Below are 18,605 nucleotides of genomic sequence, written 5' to 3'. Positions count from 1 at the left end.
TAGTTAAACCTAGATAGTACTACTCGTGTCTCATTGTATTCATTCTAATCCTCCAGATTCTGTGACCCGATACGACGCCATATAACTATTAAGATAATCAATTGCACAAATTGTGTTGGGGTCGGATTTCAAACGACAAATTCGATATGTTGACAAGTTGATTTCGCCGATAGGACTTGGATGCGATAAACTACCATCAGTATTAACTCTTATCTGATAAACCAGTGTCTTACTGTTGTCGAAAGAAATAAACACAATAATGTAGGAACTTGTCGGACAAAACAGACTGACCAATGAATATGTTCCCTTTTTGCAAAGGTTCGTTCTATGTTTTACAATAAGTTGGGCAGCATCTTGTGTAACATGATACAGAACTGCTTCTTCCCTGCTGCCATCGTCATGTCGTATATAACAGACAAGAATAATTTCTGCGTTCAGTGTTGTTATGATATCTCTGATCGTACTATCAACGGTAAGCGCCATCTTTGATTGTTTATCAATAAACCTGGTATTGGTATCTGCTCCTGCGGTGACCGGTTTGATTTTGAAATACGTAAGTACATTCTCGCTGCCAATGTATAACTGGTTGTTTGTAATGAAACAAGCATTAATGCTGATGATCCCAGGCAATGTTGGGACAAACCCGGTACACTTGTAAACCTGTTGCCCGGCTGCTGCTGCTGCTGCTGCTGCTCCTGCTGCTGTTGTTACTAAGCTAAACCGGTGGACGCTTATCTTATCCGTATCTTTGCAGAACGCATACAACAAATCAGTTTCATAATCCAGTCTTACTACAGAAAGATTCGACATGTTTACAAATATTGAATCAGTATCAATTTCAACAAGTCGTTCATCCACAATTGTATCTCTATCAAGCATTATGTTACCATCCGGCAAGGCTGTTATAAAACCATTGTTATTGGAAATTTCATTTCCCCTGAATTCAGTAATTTCGAAGGTTTTATTCGGACGATCTTCTATCGCAGCTACGGCCTCACTTCCGACCCCTCCCACAGCTCCCTGTCGAGTAGTTGTGCCTTCATCCAACTCTCCCAGAACAACTGATTTTGAAAGTGCTACTTCATTAGGCTTGAAACAAATATTCACATTTTCAACTTGAGTTGCTTCAACCAATGCGTCAACATCACCAACAGCGAACTTTATATGATCATTAGTGAACTCTTCTATATCCTCTACATCTATTTTACCTTGTTCCAGCGACGACTCAAACATCGTCAACTTGTTCAAACATTTCGTCACCTTCTTCAGCGCATCCTTCGAGATTCCCTGTAATTCCTGTCGCCTGATATCAATCTTTGACTTGTACTCTTCATACCAAACATCTAGTTGTATTTTCATGTTGTCCACAGATAGTTTAATATCTTGTTCTACACTCAGTAGTTCAGCCATCCTCTCCTGTGTTGTGTTACTGATATTAGCGACAAGATCAGTTAACATTTTCTTGTGCGTCTCAATATTCTTCATCGACTTTTGAAGCGCCATGATTTACTCTGAAAATAGAGAGACACCTGGTGTGAGTTACTGGAGTCACTAAGTGAAAATACTTATAGTATCGACCAGCTAGGCTTAAACAAGTTGCTCACACTAGGAAAACCAATGCCTGGCCTGTGTTTTATATGAATATTTTGAAGCTACAATTTTTGGGGGCTGGGAGGTTTTGTCCACCCCCCCCCCCCATTCCAAATCGCTGGATCCAGACCTGTGTATATTGTAAACTCATACAAAATTAACGAAAGCGAAAGAAGCAATTGCAAAGCTATGAATCAGGTGGTATGTCTTGCGCAGTGTATAATCAGGTGGTGATTCTTTTACTTACCTTCTTTTAACTAATGAAACTTTATCTGACTATGTTTTTGTGGAGAGACGATTTAACACGTTATGCCTGTAGTTGTGCTTGCGTCATACGTGTCGTCATGGTACCACTGCGCACCGAGTTTCAGATTCAAGTCAATGAAAACAAGTAGTGAATGTCGAGTTGATTGTGAACGACCTATATGCAAATGTATAAAATGCTCATTAAAATGTTTAAAAAGGAAATTTATTTTTATTAAAATCAAATGACGCAACGTTTTTCGCACACAAAAACAGCTTTGCTGTCTCTGTCTGTCTGCTGTCTATTATCTATTTGAAAACTGTCTAATTCATATCATTCGATGATAATAGTGAGATGATAGAGACAATTCAAAACTTCAAAGAAAATTCTCTCCCTCTCCCCTCCCTTCTCCCTCTCTCCTACCCTCTCCCCTCCCTTCTCCTTCTCTCCCTCTCTCCTCCCTTCTCTCTCTCTCTCACTATGCCCCCCTCTCTTTCTTTTCTCCTTTCTCCAGTCAGGCATTGGTTGGTCAGGGTAAAATGGAAAAATTGAAATCGAAACCGAAACTGCGATTAACTTGTATCATCATGATCCAGAATTCGACGGGTTTTAGTTGAAGTTGACTCAAGAGTCAAATCCCAGTTGCACAGTTGTGATTGTAAGACTCGACTATAGTTAATTCATAGGAAAACGAACTAAGTTTAAGTTGCAAATTAATGTAACACTTAAATTCTGGGCCCAATTTTAGAATACGGGTTTATAGTGCAGGGTGTAGGAACATATTACATGCGTTGGTTGTGATTCGGTTCTTTATTTTGAAGTGATTCGAAGACTGTACATGTTACATGGTATACTGGTCGGACGACTGGTCGGACGATTGGACAACTGGTCGACTGGTCGGATGACCGGTCAACTAGTTGACTGGACGACCGTCAGCATCACCATCACTACCATCATCACCATCTGCCTCATCTCCGCCATCTCCAGCATAGCTGTCATAACCATGCTCTACCCCGTCCCATCCCTACCAGATTCATCAGCATCACCATTGTTATCATCATCACCATAGGCTCCACATAGTTGTGTGGAGTGGTATCATCATCACCACCATCTTCCCCTGCATCATCATCACCCCTGCCATCTCCACCACCCTTATGACTGACAATTCAATCACCGTCATATCCACTTTCTCATCCCTATATCCACCATCTCATCCCCCTATCCACCATCTCATCCCCCTATCCACCATCTCATCCCCCTATCCACTATTTCCACCTTCTCATCCACCATCTCCACGATCGCCACTACCACCTATTGAACCAGTCATCCAGTCTGGGTTATTCTACCTCAAAGGTCTGACAACCAGTTACGTTTAGGTTCCTCTAGTTCACCAAGCGGAAAGCCAGCTCGAATTCATTTAACCTCATGGTTTAGGCCTGAACTCTAAGGGCTACATCTGTTTGTGGTACGGTTAATTCAGACTACAAACAGCATCAGCAATGTTTCCAGGTTTCGAATCCGTGTGGGAGCTAAGGGGAGATGTGAGGCTATAGTTGTGCGGAGTGGTAAACCTGGGAACATGTGATGAATTTCCTTGGATCGATAGAAACTCTGAACACATAACTAACTATAACTATTGTTATAATCACTAATACAGAAATGTTTGAAAATGATTATTGATATCATACATGAAAACATACTTCAAGAGAAAAGAAAAATTACAGTAAGACACAGGTCACTTGTCTGATTTTGACAGAAACCTTCAATAGAAGTCAATGAAAAGCTTTTGGAAAGAAAGTGCAAATAAAATGAACTCAGCCACCAAAGTCTGTGAGTTACTGTAAACAGATTCACTATTTATCTAATACGAAGTGTTTTGTGTTTTTATACATTTAGCTGTTCAAGAAACCGACGGCAAAACATAATGATACAGTTATAAACATTATATTGAACACGATGCACAGTTAAATTACATTAGTATCTGTCGAATATATGGAGCTCATTGCTGCCATTTTGATTATAGAACAATTTCAAAAACAAGTCTCTTCTCAATGTTGATTTGTTACATTATTAATTTCCGAAGACAAAGAGAAATTCATTGTTAAATCGGTTCAAAAATAACCTTGGAACATCTAATTGGTTCCAGTGACCCAGGTCCCAGTTTCACAGTCTTATTAAGTCCAAAAATATTTTTGAATCTTGATTTTGATCTGAAGTTGTTAAATTTGTACAACAGAACTAAGATGGTCTTAAACTGGTCGTCTGTAATCCAAGAGCCACGACTGTGTAACTGATCCCTCATGTCATCGATCCTATAAATGATAACTTGTAGGCTGGAGTGTGGTAGTTGTAGTAGGCTGGACTGTGGTAGTTGTAGTAGGCTGGACTGTGGTAGTTGTAGTAGGCTGGACTGTGGTAGTTGTAGTAGGCTGGACTGTGGTAGTTGTAGTAGGCTGGACTGCAGTAGTTGCTGTCGATACCTGATCTACAATAAAAGAATCAGTCACTAATGTCGCCCACTGTTCGAATAGTTATATGACGTAATACATACGTTCTATACAACTATATATAATGATATAATGATCATCTCTTTGTTAGCGTTCGAGGATGTTATCGATTATTTTCAGGCTGTCTGTCTGCTGTCTATTATCTATTTAAAAACTGTCTAATTCATATCATTCATGATAATGGTGAAATGATAGAGACAATTCAAAACTTCAAAGAAAATTATCTCCCTCTCTCCTCCCTTCTCCCTCTCTCCCTTTCTCTCTCCCTGTACCCCCTCTCTACTCTCTCTCTCTCCATTCTCGTCTCGATTCCACACAGTCAATGACCCAGGGTACTATGACAATAAGGGCATTAATTCTCAACCTAGGACTATCTATGCTCATGGTTAACAGTCGTTTAGAGAGGGTAAGTTGTATAATAAATGTGATACTACTTTAAAACTAAAGAACTACACACATTTGAAATCGAAACTTCATCAAGTTTTGTATCATCAGGAACTAGTTCTACAATTGTTGGGTTAAACTTGATTCTTCACATTGAAAATGAACTACTGTGTGATCCCCCTCCATACCTGTCATGTGTGATCCCCTACATACCTGTCATGTGTGATCCCCCTACATACCTGTCATGTGTGATCCCCTCCATACCTGTCATGTGTGACCCCCCTCATACCTGTCATGTGTGATCCCCCTCCATACCTGTCATGTGTGATCCCCTCCATACCTGTCATGTGTGACCCCCCTCCATACCTGTCATGTGTGATCCCCCTCCATACCTGTCATGTGTGACCCCCCTCATACCTGTCATGTGTGATCCCCCTCCATACCTGTCATGTGTGATCCCCCTCCATACCTGTCATGTGTGACCCCCCCCCCCCTCCATACCTGTCATGTGTGATCCCCCTCCATACCTGTCATGTGTGATCCCCCTCCATACCTGTCATGTGTGATCCCCCTCCATACCTGTCATGTGTGACCCCCCTCATACCTGTCATGTGTGATCCCCCTCCATACCTGTCATGTGTGATCCCCCTCCATACCTGTCATGTGTGATCCCCCTCCATACCTGTCATGTGTGATCCCCCTCCATACCTGTCATGTGTGATCCCCCTCCATACCTGTCATGTGTGACCCCCTCCATACCTGTCATGTGTGATCCCCCTCCATACCTGTCATGTGTGATCCCCCTCCATACCTGTCATGTGTGATCCCCCTCCATACCTGTCATGTGTGATCCCCCTCCATACCTGTCATGTGTGACCCCCCTCCATACCTGTCATGTGTGACCCCCCTCCATACCTGTCATGTGTGATCCCCTCCATACCTGTCATGTGTGATCCCCCTACATACCTGTCATGTGTGATCCCCCTCCATACCTGTCATGTGTGATCCCCTACATACCTGTCATGTGTGATCCCCCTCCATACCTGTCATGTGTGACCCCCTACATACCTGTCATGTGTGATCCCCCTACATACCTGTCATGTGTGACCCCTCTCCATACCTGTCATGTGTGACCCCCTACATACCTGTCATGTGTGACCCCCCTCCATACCTGTCATGTGTGATCCCCCTACATACCTGTCATGTGTGACCCCCCTACATACCTGTCATGTGTGATCCCCCTCCATACCTGTCATGTGTGATCCCCTACATACCTGTCATGTGTGATCCCCCTCCATACCTGTCATGTGTGACCCCCTACATACCTGTCATGTGTGATCCCCCTACATACCTGTCATGTGTGACCCCTCTCCATACCTGTCATGTGTGACCCCCTACATACCTGTCATGTGTGATCCCCTCCATACCTGTCATGTGTGATCCCCTCCATACCTGTCATGTGTGATCCCCCTACATACCTGTCATGTGTGATCCCCCTCCATACCTGTCATGTGTGATCCCCTACATACCTGTCATGTGTGATCCCCCTCCATACCTGTCATGTGTGACCCCCTACATACCTGTCATGTGTGATCCCCCTACATACCTGTCATGTGTGACCCCTCTCCATACCTGTCATGTGTGACCCCCTACATACCTGTCATGTGTGACCCCCCTCCATACCTGTCATGTGTGATCCCCCTACATACCTGTCATGTGTGACCCCCCTCCATACCTGTCATGTGTGATCCCCCTACATACCTGTCATGTGTGATCCCCCTCCATACCTGTCATGTGTGATCCCCCCATACCTGTCATGTGTGACCCCCCTCCATACCTGTCATGTGTGATCCCCCTACATACCTGTCATGTGTGACCCCCCTCCATACCTGTCATGTGTGATCCCCCTACATACCTGTCATGTGTGATCCCCCTCCATACCTGTCATGTGTGACCCCCTCCATACCTGTCATGTGTGATCCCTCCATACCTGTCATGTGTGATCCCCCTCCATACCTGTCATGTGTGATCCCCTCCATACCTGTCATGTGTGATCCCCCTCCATACCTGTCATGTGTGATCCCCCTACATACCTGTTTTTAGTGGTAACACCACCAATAACAAACAAACAGCCAGCACATATAAATCCATCCTCACAGGTATAATATATATTTCACTATGACCAGCTAGATTCTACATACAGGTATTTGATCTGTGATTGTGTTTATAGTCTGTTCTTGTCTTTGTCGTTATCAGTTTTAAGTTCACAAAGATAAGCATAATCAAACGTTTCCCTTTCTTTCGATTATAGCTGAAAATTCCTTCATTCGTTTTTTTATAGTTTCACTAGTTTTATATCAAGTTTTATGTCTACATTTTTTTAAAGAATTTTTTTAATTTTTTAAGCAAATTCTTGTGTTATAAACTTTGCGCACCTGGTATTGTTAGTGATTTTAGACTAATCAACTTTCTTGAAGAGTTGAAGATCGAGGTTAATTCGAGATTTCCATTGTTTTGGTTGCTCGGTGAAATCCAACAGTCGATGATGAAAACATCAAATTTGCAGTTTCATTTCATCAGAGTTTATCGAGTAATTTCCCCTTTTCTGATAAATGTGACTTTTAATCTGAACTCTGAAACAATCAGTCAATGAATGTTGTAATCATCAACAGTAGGTTTTGTTTCTCAATAAACTCTGAATTATACCGAGATCGAGACCAGTGTCTAGTTTTATGTTTAGTTCCTCTCTCGGTTGCCACGCGGATGTATCCTCAAATTAGGGTTATTCTACCCTATAGTTTACACATGAAAGGGCTCCGGGTTAGGGCTGCAGTTTTTGTGGTTCCGTCAATCCGGGCAGGAAGAGTTTCCGCCATTTTGTTTTCAATCAGTGCGCATGCTCCCAAACAGCGTCTACTGTGGCGATATGTGATGAATTTCTCGGACCTGATAGAAACATTGAACAATAACTTTCATACAGATTAATAAATTTATGATATTCATTATCAATATCATACGTACAAGCAAAACTATAGTGCGATACTGGTCACGTGTGTCTGATTTTTACAGAACCGGTGGCATGATACAATTGCATATATACAGTTAGATTACATTAGTACCTATATATTGAGGACATGGCGCTTCATCGCTGCCATTTCGATTATAAAGAAATATTAGTTATAAGTTACTAAACGTCTTACAATGATTTGTTATGTCCTTATCGCGGATTCCTCTGAACCTGATTCAAAGAATTCTCGATATCAGAACGGACGTAAGCTTGACAACATTTAATTGATTCCATTGATTATAGTGATCCGGGAGGTCTCAGTTTCACAGTCTTCAGTTGAGTCCGAAAGCGATCTTGAATCTTGAGGATTGGTCTCAAGTTGTTAGATTATCTACAGAACTGAGCTGGTGTTAGGACTGGACTGGAGCCCCGACTGTGAAACTGGTCCCAGGGAGTCTGTTATTCATCATATTACTAATAACTTTTTATTTATTTATTTTACATCACTTTTGCTTACTACAACTTTATTTAGGTCATCTTTGGAAAGTCAGGCATGTTTATACCAGATTTCTACCACGTTATAGCGATTGGGTCCGGCTTGTTTTGGATATCGAGAGACTGAACAAAATATCGTGTTACACCTAACACATTCTTAATTAAAGTAGCCTGGTGTAAACCGGGTGTAGAATAGAAGAGACGGATAGTACTTTATAGGTGTGACTAGTTTTTTTACTAGTTTTTCGACCTTTGATCTAGATACGTATATTTACAACTACTATTAGGTGAGTGATGAAACTACATTAGTAACGAAATCTCTCGTGTGTCAGATATACTAGTTAAACCTAGATAGTACTACTCGTTTCTCATTGTATTCATTCTAATCCTCCAGATTCTGTTACCCGATACGACGCTATCTTGTCGATATCAAAACAATCAATTGCACAAATTGTGTTGGGGTCGGATTTCAAACGACAAATTCGATATGTTGACAAGTTGATTTCGCCGATAGGACTTGGATCCGATAAACTACCATCAGTATTAACTCTTGTCTGATAAACCCGTGTCTTACTGTTGTCGAAAGAAATAAACACAATAATGTAGGAACTTGTCGGACAAAACAGACTGACCAATGAATATGTTCCCTTTTTGCAAAGGTTCGTTCTATGTTTTACAATAAGTTGGGCAGCATCTTGTGTAACATGATACAGAACTGCTTCTTTCCTGCTGTCATCCTCGTGTATTTTAAAACAGACAAGAATAATTTCTGCATTCATTGTTGTTATGATATCTCTGATCGTACTATCAACGGTAAGCGCCATCTTTGATTGTTTATCAATAAACCTGGTATTGGTATCTGCTCCTGCGGTGACCGGTTTGATTTTGAAATACGTAAGTACATTCTCGCTGCCAATGTATAACTGGTTGTTTGTAATGAAACAAGCATTGATTCTGTCGATTCCTGGCAACGTTGGGACAAACCCGGTACACTTGTAAACCTGTCGCCCGGCTGCTGTTGTTACTAAGCTAAACCGGTGGACGCTTATCTTATCCGTATCTTCGCAGAACGCATACAACAAATCAGTTTCATAATCCAGTCTTACTTCAGAAAGATTCGACATGTTTACAAATATTGGATCAGCATCAACTTTAACAAGTCGTTCATCCACAACTTTATCTCTATCAAGCATTATGTTACCATCCGGCAAGGCTGTTATAAAACCATTGTTATTGGAAATTTCATTTCCCCTGAATTCAGTAATTTCGAAGGTTTTATTCGGACGATCTTCTATCGCAGCTACGGCCTCACTTCCGACCCCTCCCACAGCTCCCTGTCGAGTAGTTGTGCTATCATCCAACTCTCCCAGAACAACTGATTTTGAAAGTGCTACACCAGAAGGCTTGAAACAAATATTCACATTTTCAACTTGAGTTGCTTCAACCAATGCGTCAACATCACCAACAGCGAACTTTATATGATCATTAGTGAACTCTTCTATATCCTCTACATCTATTTTACCTTGTTCCATGTTAACCAATGACGACTCAAACATCGTCAACTTGTTCAAACATTTCGTCACCTTCTTCAGCGCATCCTTCGAGATTCCCTGTAATTCCTGTCGCCTGATATCAATCTTTGACTTGTACTCTTCATACCAAACATCTAGTTGTATTTTCATGTTGTCCACAGATAGTTTAACATCTTGTTCTACACTCAGTAGTTCAGCCATCCTCTCCTGTGTTGTGTTACTGATATTAGCGACAAGATCAGTTAACATTGTCTTGTGCGTCTCAATATTCTTCATCGACTTTTGAAGCGCCATGATTTACTCTGAAAATAGAGAGACACCTGGTGTGAGTTACTGGAGTCACAAAGTGAAAACATGTACCAGTTTAACTAGTCCTAATTTCAATAGCCAACGCCCTCTGGTGAATAACACAGAAACTAATGACCTAGAAAATCATCACAATCATCTAAAAAGCACGTCACGAGCTACATATCGTTTCTGGGCTAAAATCGTGGCTACAAAATATGCCTAGGAGGCTTCGCTGTGACCTCCTACATCCAACACCGCCCACTCCCCTTTCTATGTTATTCTATTCCTGTGCATTACTCGCATTACTCATTAAAGAAAACGAAAGTGATTGTACAGTAAACACGACTGTGAAATACCATTTTAGTAAATCAGTTTCTCGTACGGTCTATTATCAGATGGTAAAACTTTGTTCTTACCTTCTTTAATGAAACTCTTTCTGAAGATGTTTAGACGGTAGGTAAAACGGTTTATGAATACGTAACGTCTGTTTGTGGTTTGGAGGTGTCTTGTGATTATAACTGCGCACCCGAGATACGATGTATTTAGGCTTGGGGTAATCAGTCTGATTACTCTAAGATTTTAGGTCAGGAAAAATGCGACACTTGCGCGCGAGTTTTTAAAATGTCTCTTATCACGTCAGTTTACAGTTCAAAACGTCGCGTCATTTTGATTTTAATCTAAAAACCTTCTGATAATGTACTACTTTTTAGCCTCAGGGGCTATAAATTACGTATACAAATTATGTTGGGGTCGGATTTCAACCGACAAAGACCAGATATTGTTGAATTCAATTGGCCGATAGAACTTGAGTCTGAAAAACTACCATCAGAGTTGACTCGTATGTAAAACCTGGTGTCTTACTAACTATCACTGTCAGCGTTACCGTTAGTGTCACCGTTACCGTCACCATAACCGTCATTGTAACCGTCGTCACTGTTACTATAGATAAAGAAATCTTTTTCGCAAAGGTTCATTTAGAATAAGTTGGCCATCCGGCATCTTGTGCAAGATGATACAGAACTCTGCTTTCTTCCCTGCTCTCGATCCTCGTGTAGTATATAACCGAAAAGAATAATTTCTGCGTTCACTATTGTTATGATTCTAAGCTTCTAATAATTGTCCTGAGTCTTATTATTAATCACAGTCAAGAGGGCAAAAACATCGTGTCATTTTCATTTTCTAATAACTTCTAATAAATGTAATCGGACTCGACATATTCAACCCTGTACCCGGCGCCCGCTTGACACGTATATACCGTCCGGTGCTGCCATCTACACGATATTTACATACGTCGTGGCGACTGCAGAGTTTTCATTTTCGTATCGACCAATGTGTCATGTTGTCAGCCACGACTAAAAGAGGGCGCGCTGATCAAAGAATAGATTTCTATGAAAAATGAAAAATTTGCCAATAATTTGAATAAATAGCTGTATTTTGCTGTATTTATATCGAGGTATAGTATATATTGTATATAGTGTATGTTACAGTGTATATTGTAGCGTTGAATTGACCTCTCAATGACCTCTCAAAACATCTCTATTTCACGTATTTATAGCGAGGTTTTTGTTGCTGGCTTTTCTCCAAAAAGCCATTTTTCAGTCACCGTGTTTTATTCGAACACGATTATAATCATTAAAACCGTGATCTTCAATCTCTCCTCTCTCTCTCTCTCTCTCTCTCTCTCTTCTCTCCCAGTCAACTCTTACTTATTGTTCTTATCTGTTTTAAAGTTGCATTGAGATTTTGAGATTCTGCAAATATCAATATCTCACACAATTAGCTAAACAATGAAACAAGCAGCAGCAGCAGCAGCAGCAGATACAGTCCTCTCCTGATACTATGTTAGTCCTACTCAGGCCTCAGGTTTAGATCCAGAGGGCAAACTATTACAGTCAATCAAAGTAAATAAGATGTATTTATATATTGAGAAAGGGCAAGTAGTATCCATGAGGCCAAAAAACAAGGGTCTGAAAAATTCGAAAATTTCAGCGCATTTTAATACAATTTCTGGGCACATGATGGAAATTTAAGAGATTATGAGTTAAATCTTGCATGGAAAACAAACCCTGAAAAATATAGCTATTGTATTTTAAAACGTCACAAAGAACTTGCGCCTGGATCATCGGTTCAGATCTGCTCCCATCTAGATCTGAGTCTGTGTTAGCTCATGATGTTCTACCTTTACTCTAGTTTTAGTGTAACTGTGTATGATCCTAGCCCGCGGTGCCGGGTGCATTACCCCCCCCCCCACGGGCCTAGCTCCGGCAGCCCCTAGCCCAGGTCTCATTGTTTATAAATTATAACTGATCTAATTTTAATTGTTGTAATAATGCGATGTTTATTTCTCTATTGTTTTCTAGGATTAAAACTGTTTAAGCGTGGATTAAAATGGACCGGTCGATTAGATTAATACCGATCTAATTTACAACCGACCGACGTCTATTATTGTAACTATACCCGCGCTCGGACAAACGTATCCGTCGACACTCAACCTAAAATCATCCGTAAACAGCGCCATCTATCCGACAATGGATGCACCAACTACTAAAACACCGCATCAAAATTTAGACTTTGAAGATTTTGGACCGATCAACGAGATTCAGTATCTGGAACAATTCACGCAGTCCGTTTTAAAACGGGAATGTGACGATACTTCGAGCCCTTACAACGATACCATAGCGACGCAACAATCGTTTAACTATTCACCGGATCCGGGAGTCGGGATTCCGCAGAATCTCGTAAAACACGAGACTCAACCGTTTAACGCGTGTCAGTTTAAAGCTCCGACTCCGGGTAGCGTGTCGGATCTGTCTTGTCCTGGAAGCGCTGAGGCTCCGACTAGTTTAGACCTGTCAGCGACCGGTGGTCAGTCGTCTATACCGCCTCGGTCTCCGGCATTCAGTCACCCTCAGAATTCAGATTCACCTCACCCGATTACATCCTCTAGTCCTCACGACGTCTATCAAGCATATCAGAGCACGGTGGCTCCCCCTGTCGCCGCAGCTCCACCTGCTGTCACGTCGCAGAGTTACGAGCCATATACACCGGCGCCACCGCAGTCTAATCACCGTAACGGAGCACCGGATATATATTCTACAGCTGCGCCACCTACTGGACCGCCGCCGTCGTTACCCCAGGCTTTAACGGCCGATATATACAACCACGCACCTGCGTATTTCGAGAGTCAGGTACGAAGTGCAGCTGCCGCAGCTGGTGTTTATCATCAGAATCATAGTTTACACCCGGAGTTTAAAAGCGAATACGGAAACTCTTATCAAGGCTTCACGTCCAGTAACTGCGGTATGTATCAGGCTGCGTTACCGGGCTGGGGATACCCTACAGATAACCATCATCATCCTCATCCCTACGCCGGAGCGTATCCACCGGACGCCCATTCTCCGCACATGCCTATACCGCATCGGGCGTCGATGAAACGTGAATTCTCTGCAGCTGCGTTACCGGGTATCTCATCGTTCGGTGGATACGGCGTACCAGATCGCACCTGGTCGTATCCCCCGATGAACTATCAGCCGGTCGATTACTACGGACTCGACGATAACGAGGAAGGTACGAAGAAAAAAGCTAAAAAACGTAAATTGGAATGGGGCGAAAACTGTAATATAACGGTTAACGGAGAAGTGTCACTCGATTATCACTTCGATCCGGCGTCCGGGGGCTACGTTCCCGGGTTCGTTCCACCCGTATATCGAAGGTTCACTGATTTCTCCGGGCCGATTTGCGAGATATTTCTGAAGATCGAGAAATCGTTAGGAGATGTTTTGAGTACGATGAGATTTCGAGATCCGATTACGCATATTTACAACCCGTTCGATTACGCGTTCGAGACGCACAGCGATTACGTGAGGAAATATTGTAACGGCAGGAAAACTGTTCTGTTCTTAGGAATGAATCCAGGTCCATTTGGAATGTCACAAACAGGGGTGAGTCAATCAGTCAATTAACCAGTCAGTCAATCAATCAGTCAGTCAGTTAATCAGGACTTTGGGGCTGCAGTTGCTGAAAAGCTGGTTAGGGTTAACCAATGGATAGTTGACATAGTGACAATAAAAAGTTCCTTACGGAATCTATCTGCCGGTTATCTTTAACTAACTTATAAGCAACTGTTCTCGGAGTTTGATTCCACAGAAATTACTTCGTTCAAATACTTCATCTCTAGAACCAAATACTGATCTAGTGAAATGTGGAACTGATTCCTGGATCCACATTGGTGTTGATTGAGTTAAAGGGTTAAAATCAGTTCATCTTCCGATGAAGTTTTAACCAGTGGATCCCGGTCTAGAATTCACATTACTATTTGAATCTCATTTCACGGAAATTTTTAGAATATTTTGAACAACGCTGTAAAGATAGTGCGACCATTGTCATACCAGTGCTGCCCTCTATTGTCTAATACCAGTACTGCCCTCTATTGTCTAATACCAGTACTGCCCTGTAAAATGTAATCTAATGTTATAAATATTGTAGATACCGTTTGGAGAAGTGAGTATAGTACAGAATTGGCTCGGAGTTCAGGGTACTATACGCAAACCGACGAGAGAACATCCTAAACGACCTGTTAAAGGATTTGAATGTGAGAGAACTGAGGTAAATATTACTCATCAACCCCTCAGCAGCGCGTTTTAACCTCTACATCGGCCGGGCGTTGATAGAAGTTTAACTAACTTTTGACCAGTCAAAAACAGGGCCTAGGGTGGAACTAGATCCACAAGTATGGACTGTGGAACTGGTCTTCAATTCTGTGCCCAATTCCACAGTTCCGATATCAGCAGGTGCGATCAAAGGGTGGGTTTGCCCCTGCCTTCCAATTGACATTAACAGTGATAAGATTAGAAACCGAATTCAGGTAGTTTTCAGGGTAAAAATTAGTTAACAAAACCATCTAAAGATAAACAGATATAGGAGAAGTCTGCAGTAATCGGGATTTAAGAAAGTTAAGCAGATAATTCCTCAAAATTTAGAATTTCTTTCATCATTGAAAACTCCTTATATCCAGGAATCAATGATGTGTAGGGATCCTGGTGAAGGTAAATTGTGGATTTGGATTCACCCGGTACGTGATTTAGTTATAACCCCGATGTTATATATTTCTAGGTGAGTGGATCAAGATTTTGGGGATTCTTCCAGAAAACGTGCGTAACCGCCGAGAATTTCTTTAAACATTGTTTCGTGCACAATCACTGCCCGTTCGCATTCATGACTGCATCCGGTAAAAACGTCACTCCGGCACAAATGCCTAAAACGGACTCTCGGCACCTGATGGAAGCGTGCGATGTGGCGCTATGCGACGTAGTCAGATTACTGCAGGTGCAGCACATTATAGCCGTAGGTAAATACGCGGAGGAACGAGCTCAGTTAGCTCTTAAAAACGATGGTCTCGAACACGTACAAGTGGACGCTCTGATGCATCCCAGTCCTATAAACCCGATAGCTAATAAAGGTTGGGAGGAAATCGCGCGTAAACAATTAATAGACTACGGAGTTTATCAATATCTCGTCGCCCACGACGACTGTAACGGATCACGGGCTGCGGCGATCGCGTCGACCTCGTCTCAGCATCCTCAACATCCCGGCGCTGCACAGCAACAACAGCATCATCATCAACAATGAGACTGTTCGTTCGTACGTTCGTCAGGGGGCGCTAGTGCATGGTTTATAATAGTGTGAATATTAATCCTGGAATATTATTTTTACTTTAATCCAGGTGTACATTGTTGAACATACGATAGTGATTTGTATGTTGTATTTTCTATATTTTGCATGCTGTACCCTCGAACAGGGGGTGTACCCCCCTAAGGGGGATATTCTCCCCTCGCGGAGTGAGTACTCCCCTCACGAGGTACTCTCTGAATCTCTTCTTGTAAACAGTTTTTTATATAAATATTTCTCGATCTCCTTTAAATTGAATCTCGTTTGAACTCTGAAACCTGCCACTAGGTGGCAACAGCGGTTTGTGCTGAATTTGTAAAATTTCTCCCAGTAGGTGGCAGCACACACCCGTGTTCAGATATCAAATTTCTTTCACCACTAGGTGGCAGCACGTCGGTTAAATTCGAGGGTTACGTTGAAGTTTCCCTCGTTTGCCTGTAGGTGGCAGCATTGTATAAATATTTATATATCTATATATATTAATGATGAGAATCGATACCAGGTGGCAGCACGGGTACTATACTGTAATAAGAGATGCCTCAGCTGCCAGAGGTGGTGTCGCGCCACGGGTGAGAGACAGAGGAACATGAAATAAAATATAGACAATCTCAGCATAATAGATATAAATAGAAGAGTGATCAGTCCCTCTCCTCCCTCTCTGCCACCTACCCCCCCCCCCCTCCTATTGTAACGTATAGGTTTAGTTATCACCGATTGTAAATTGATTGTCTATTTGTATAGATATTTTCTCTGATATAAGATAATACTGATAATGATGATAAATATTCTATTCTATGTTTAATCCAGTCTTTAGAACGACTGTTAGCTTTATTCTGCATCTACTCACGCTCTCCCTCGTATCTATGAATCGAACCTCCAGGGGGCAGCACTATACCGGATTGGTAACGCGCGGCGTGTGGTGTGAAGATGTTTATTTTATGTAGAGTTATTCTGTCTCAGTATTAGACTAGTCTTTCTTTCTTCGAAAACCTAAACATCCGTCGCCAGTGCCTGCTCCCGCTGTGGGTTGCCGGGTCAGTCGGTCGCTAGGTTACGGTTGCTATGTTTATATACTGTAGCTACTATTATTGTATTTGTTCTTTATTTTTATACAGAAATCTCTTTCTCTCTCTTTCCCTAAAGAGAGAGAGAATGAGAGAGAAAAAGAATCATGTGCAAATTACGTAGAATTCGATATTTTTTTTATTTTTTAAACTGAGATTTTAACTATGTGTAAAATGATGATGATGATGAAGATGAAGATGTCCAGTCATTGTTGTTGTTGCTGTTGTTGTTGTTGTTGTTTTTCGAGCCCCGAATTTGATCAAAAAGAAAAAAAACTCGAGCGGGAACGTTCCCGCTAGGTGGCAGCACGCGAACACGACGTTACCTAGACAACGCGAATCGTGTTTATATAAATTCGAATTTGAAACTCAACGCGTGTTGTGTGTCGACATATATATATATATATATATATATATATATATATATATATATATATATATATATATATATATATATATATATATATATATATATATATATATATATATATATATATATATATATATATATATATATATATATATATATATATATATATATATATATATATATACATATACATAAAACTACTTAGAACATTTTAAAAAACGAATTGTAACTTATATTTTTTAAGTTGGAACCATTTTAAAAATGCCTAGTCTTTAGATTCTTGTACAAAACAAAAAAGCTACGAAAACCTTCATCGTAATAACGACTTAACGAAGGGCGAAACCCTGATTATTTATTAATTAATTAATCATCGCCTTTAAACGAATTAATTAATTAATGAAAATCATCGGTCATGTGTAAAAAATAAACTTTTTAAACGCTTACAACACGTTATTATTATTATAATTACATATGTCTTAATACTATAATTACTATAATTAATTATATTAATAATGATAACTATTATTCTAATCAACTATAACTATATATATATATATATATACATACATACATATATATATAAAATATTATAACAATAACTATAATTAATAATAATAAATGATTGTAAATTATTTTAAGGTGTTCAAACCTGTCATTGTGTAAATACATACAACAATAAGGAACAACAATTAAAATAAAGCTACCATTGTTTTGAATAGATTAAAAATTAGCTGTCTTTAAAAAGCAATAATGAAAATAAAAGTGACACTAGGAAAGATGTTTAAATGAATTGATACTCCCCCTCCTCCCTCCCCCTTCCCCCCTCTCCTGCATTCATCTGAATTTTTATACAAATCTATCCAAATCAAGTTATACGCATACAATTAATTAATTGAATTGAATTTTGTTTTTATTGGGTTTCATTTATTTTTTTTTTTAACTTGTGCCAAAACAGTAAAATCTCTCACACCAGCAGTAAAAATACAGCTGTATTATTAAACGAGTATCAACATGTATCCCCTGCATACAGCTGTATTACTCAACGAGTTTCAACGTGTATCCCCTGCATACAGCTGTATTATTAAACGAGTTTCCCTGTTTTCAATTTATGTATCAATGTTTTTTATTTTTTTTTTTTTCACTTTTTTTCATTTTTTGCTTTTTTCGTATTTTCTTCTTTAAGGGTTTTTTGTAAAAGATGGCATTGAATGATTTTAATTAGACATGTTTGTCTCACACATAGTGCATACTGTCTCCTCAACTGCCTGTGTTTGTCTGAAAGGTCACATTTGAAACTGTTTATAGTTTGTACCATTTTTTTTTAGTTGTTGAGATTTTTCGAAATGTTAAAATGCAACCATTCAAAACCATCTTTAGTCATTTATATTTTTTTGCTAAGAAAAATCAATGACTTTTTGCGTATGCTTCCAATATTAACTGACACTATTGTTAGTAGT

General features: G+C 40.4%; 3 protein-coding genes across 3 annotated transcripts; 1 reads left to right on the top strand and 2 right to left on the bottom strand.

Annotated features, from left to right (window-relative positions):
- On the bottom strand, positions 1-2,005 carry LOC141907622 (uncharacterized). The gene is made up of 2 exons (XM_074797330.1): positions 1,838-2,005; positions 1-1,511 (listed from the first exon to the last, which is right to left on the bottom strand). The coding sequence occupies exon 2, from the start codon at positions 1,501-1,503 to the stop codon at positions 40-42; it is 1,464 nt and encodes a 487-aa protein (XP_074653431.1). The 5' UTR covers positions 1,504-1,511; positions 1,838-2,005; the 3' UTR covers positions 1-39.
- Positions 2,006-7,734: 5,729 nt separating this feature from the next.
- On the bottom strand, positions 7,735-10,594 carry LOC141907625 (uncharacterized). The gene is made up of 2 exons (XM_074797332.1): positions 10,464-10,594; positions 7,735-10,061 (listed from the first exon to the last, which is right to left on the bottom strand). The coding sequence occupies exon 2, from the start codon at positions 10,051-10,053 to the stop codon at positions 8,605-8,607; it is 1,449 nt and encodes a 482-aa protein (XP_074653433.1). The 5' UTR covers positions 10,054-10,061; positions 10,464-10,594; the 3' UTR covers positions 7,735-8,604.
- A 1,871-nt stretch (positions 10,595-12,465) lies between these two features.
- On the top strand, positions 12,466-16,373 carry LOC141907621 (uncharacterized). The gene is made up of 3 exons (XM_074797329.1): positions 12,466-13,988; positions 14,533-14,652; positions 15,160-16,373. The coding sequence occupies exons 1-3, from the start codon at positions 12,576-12,578 to the stop codon at positions 15,673-15,675; spliced, it is 2,049 nt and encodes a 682-aa protein (XP_074653430.1). The 5' UTR covers positions 12,466-12,575; the 3' UTR covers positions 15,676-16,373.
- Positions 16,374-18,605: the final 2,232 nt, after the last annotated feature.

The sequence above is a fragment of the Tubulanus polymorphus genome, chromosome 6, assembly GCF_964204645.1.
Source record: "Tubulanus polymorphus chromosome 6, tnTubPoly1.2, whole genome shotgun sequence".
Lineage (NCBI taxonomy): Eukaryota > Metazoa > Nemertea > Palaeonemertea > Tubulaniformes > Tubulanidae > Tubulanus > Tubulanus polymorphus.
Note: the sequence above shows the minus strand (reverse complement) of the source record. Positions and strands in the feature narration are given on the sequence as shown.

What these genes read in the sequence shown, in the direction of transcription:
- LOC141907622 (XM_074797330.1), bottom strand. Translation starts at nt 1,503, where the DNA reads ATGGCGCTTCAAAAGTCGATGAAGAATATTGAGACGCACAAGAAAATG.
- LOC141907625 (XM_074797332.1), bottom strand. Translation starts at nt 10,053, where the DNA reads ATGGCGCTTCAAAAGTCGATGAAGAATATTGAGACGCACAAGACAATG.
- LOC141907621 (XM_074797329.1), top strand. Translation starts at nt 12,576, where the DNA reads ATGGATGCACCAACTACTAAAACACCGCATCAAAATTTAGACTTTGAA. An exon ending in TTGGAATGTCACAAACAGGG is followed by an intron (nt 13,989 to 14,532) that starts GTGAGTCAATCA and finishes TAAATATTGTAG; the next exon opens with ATACCGTTTGGAGAAGTGAG. An exon ending in TTGAATGTGAGAGAACTGAG is followed by an intron (nt 14,653 to 15,159) that starts GTAAATATTACT and finishes ATATATTTCTAG; the next exon opens with GTGAGTGGATCAAGATTTTG.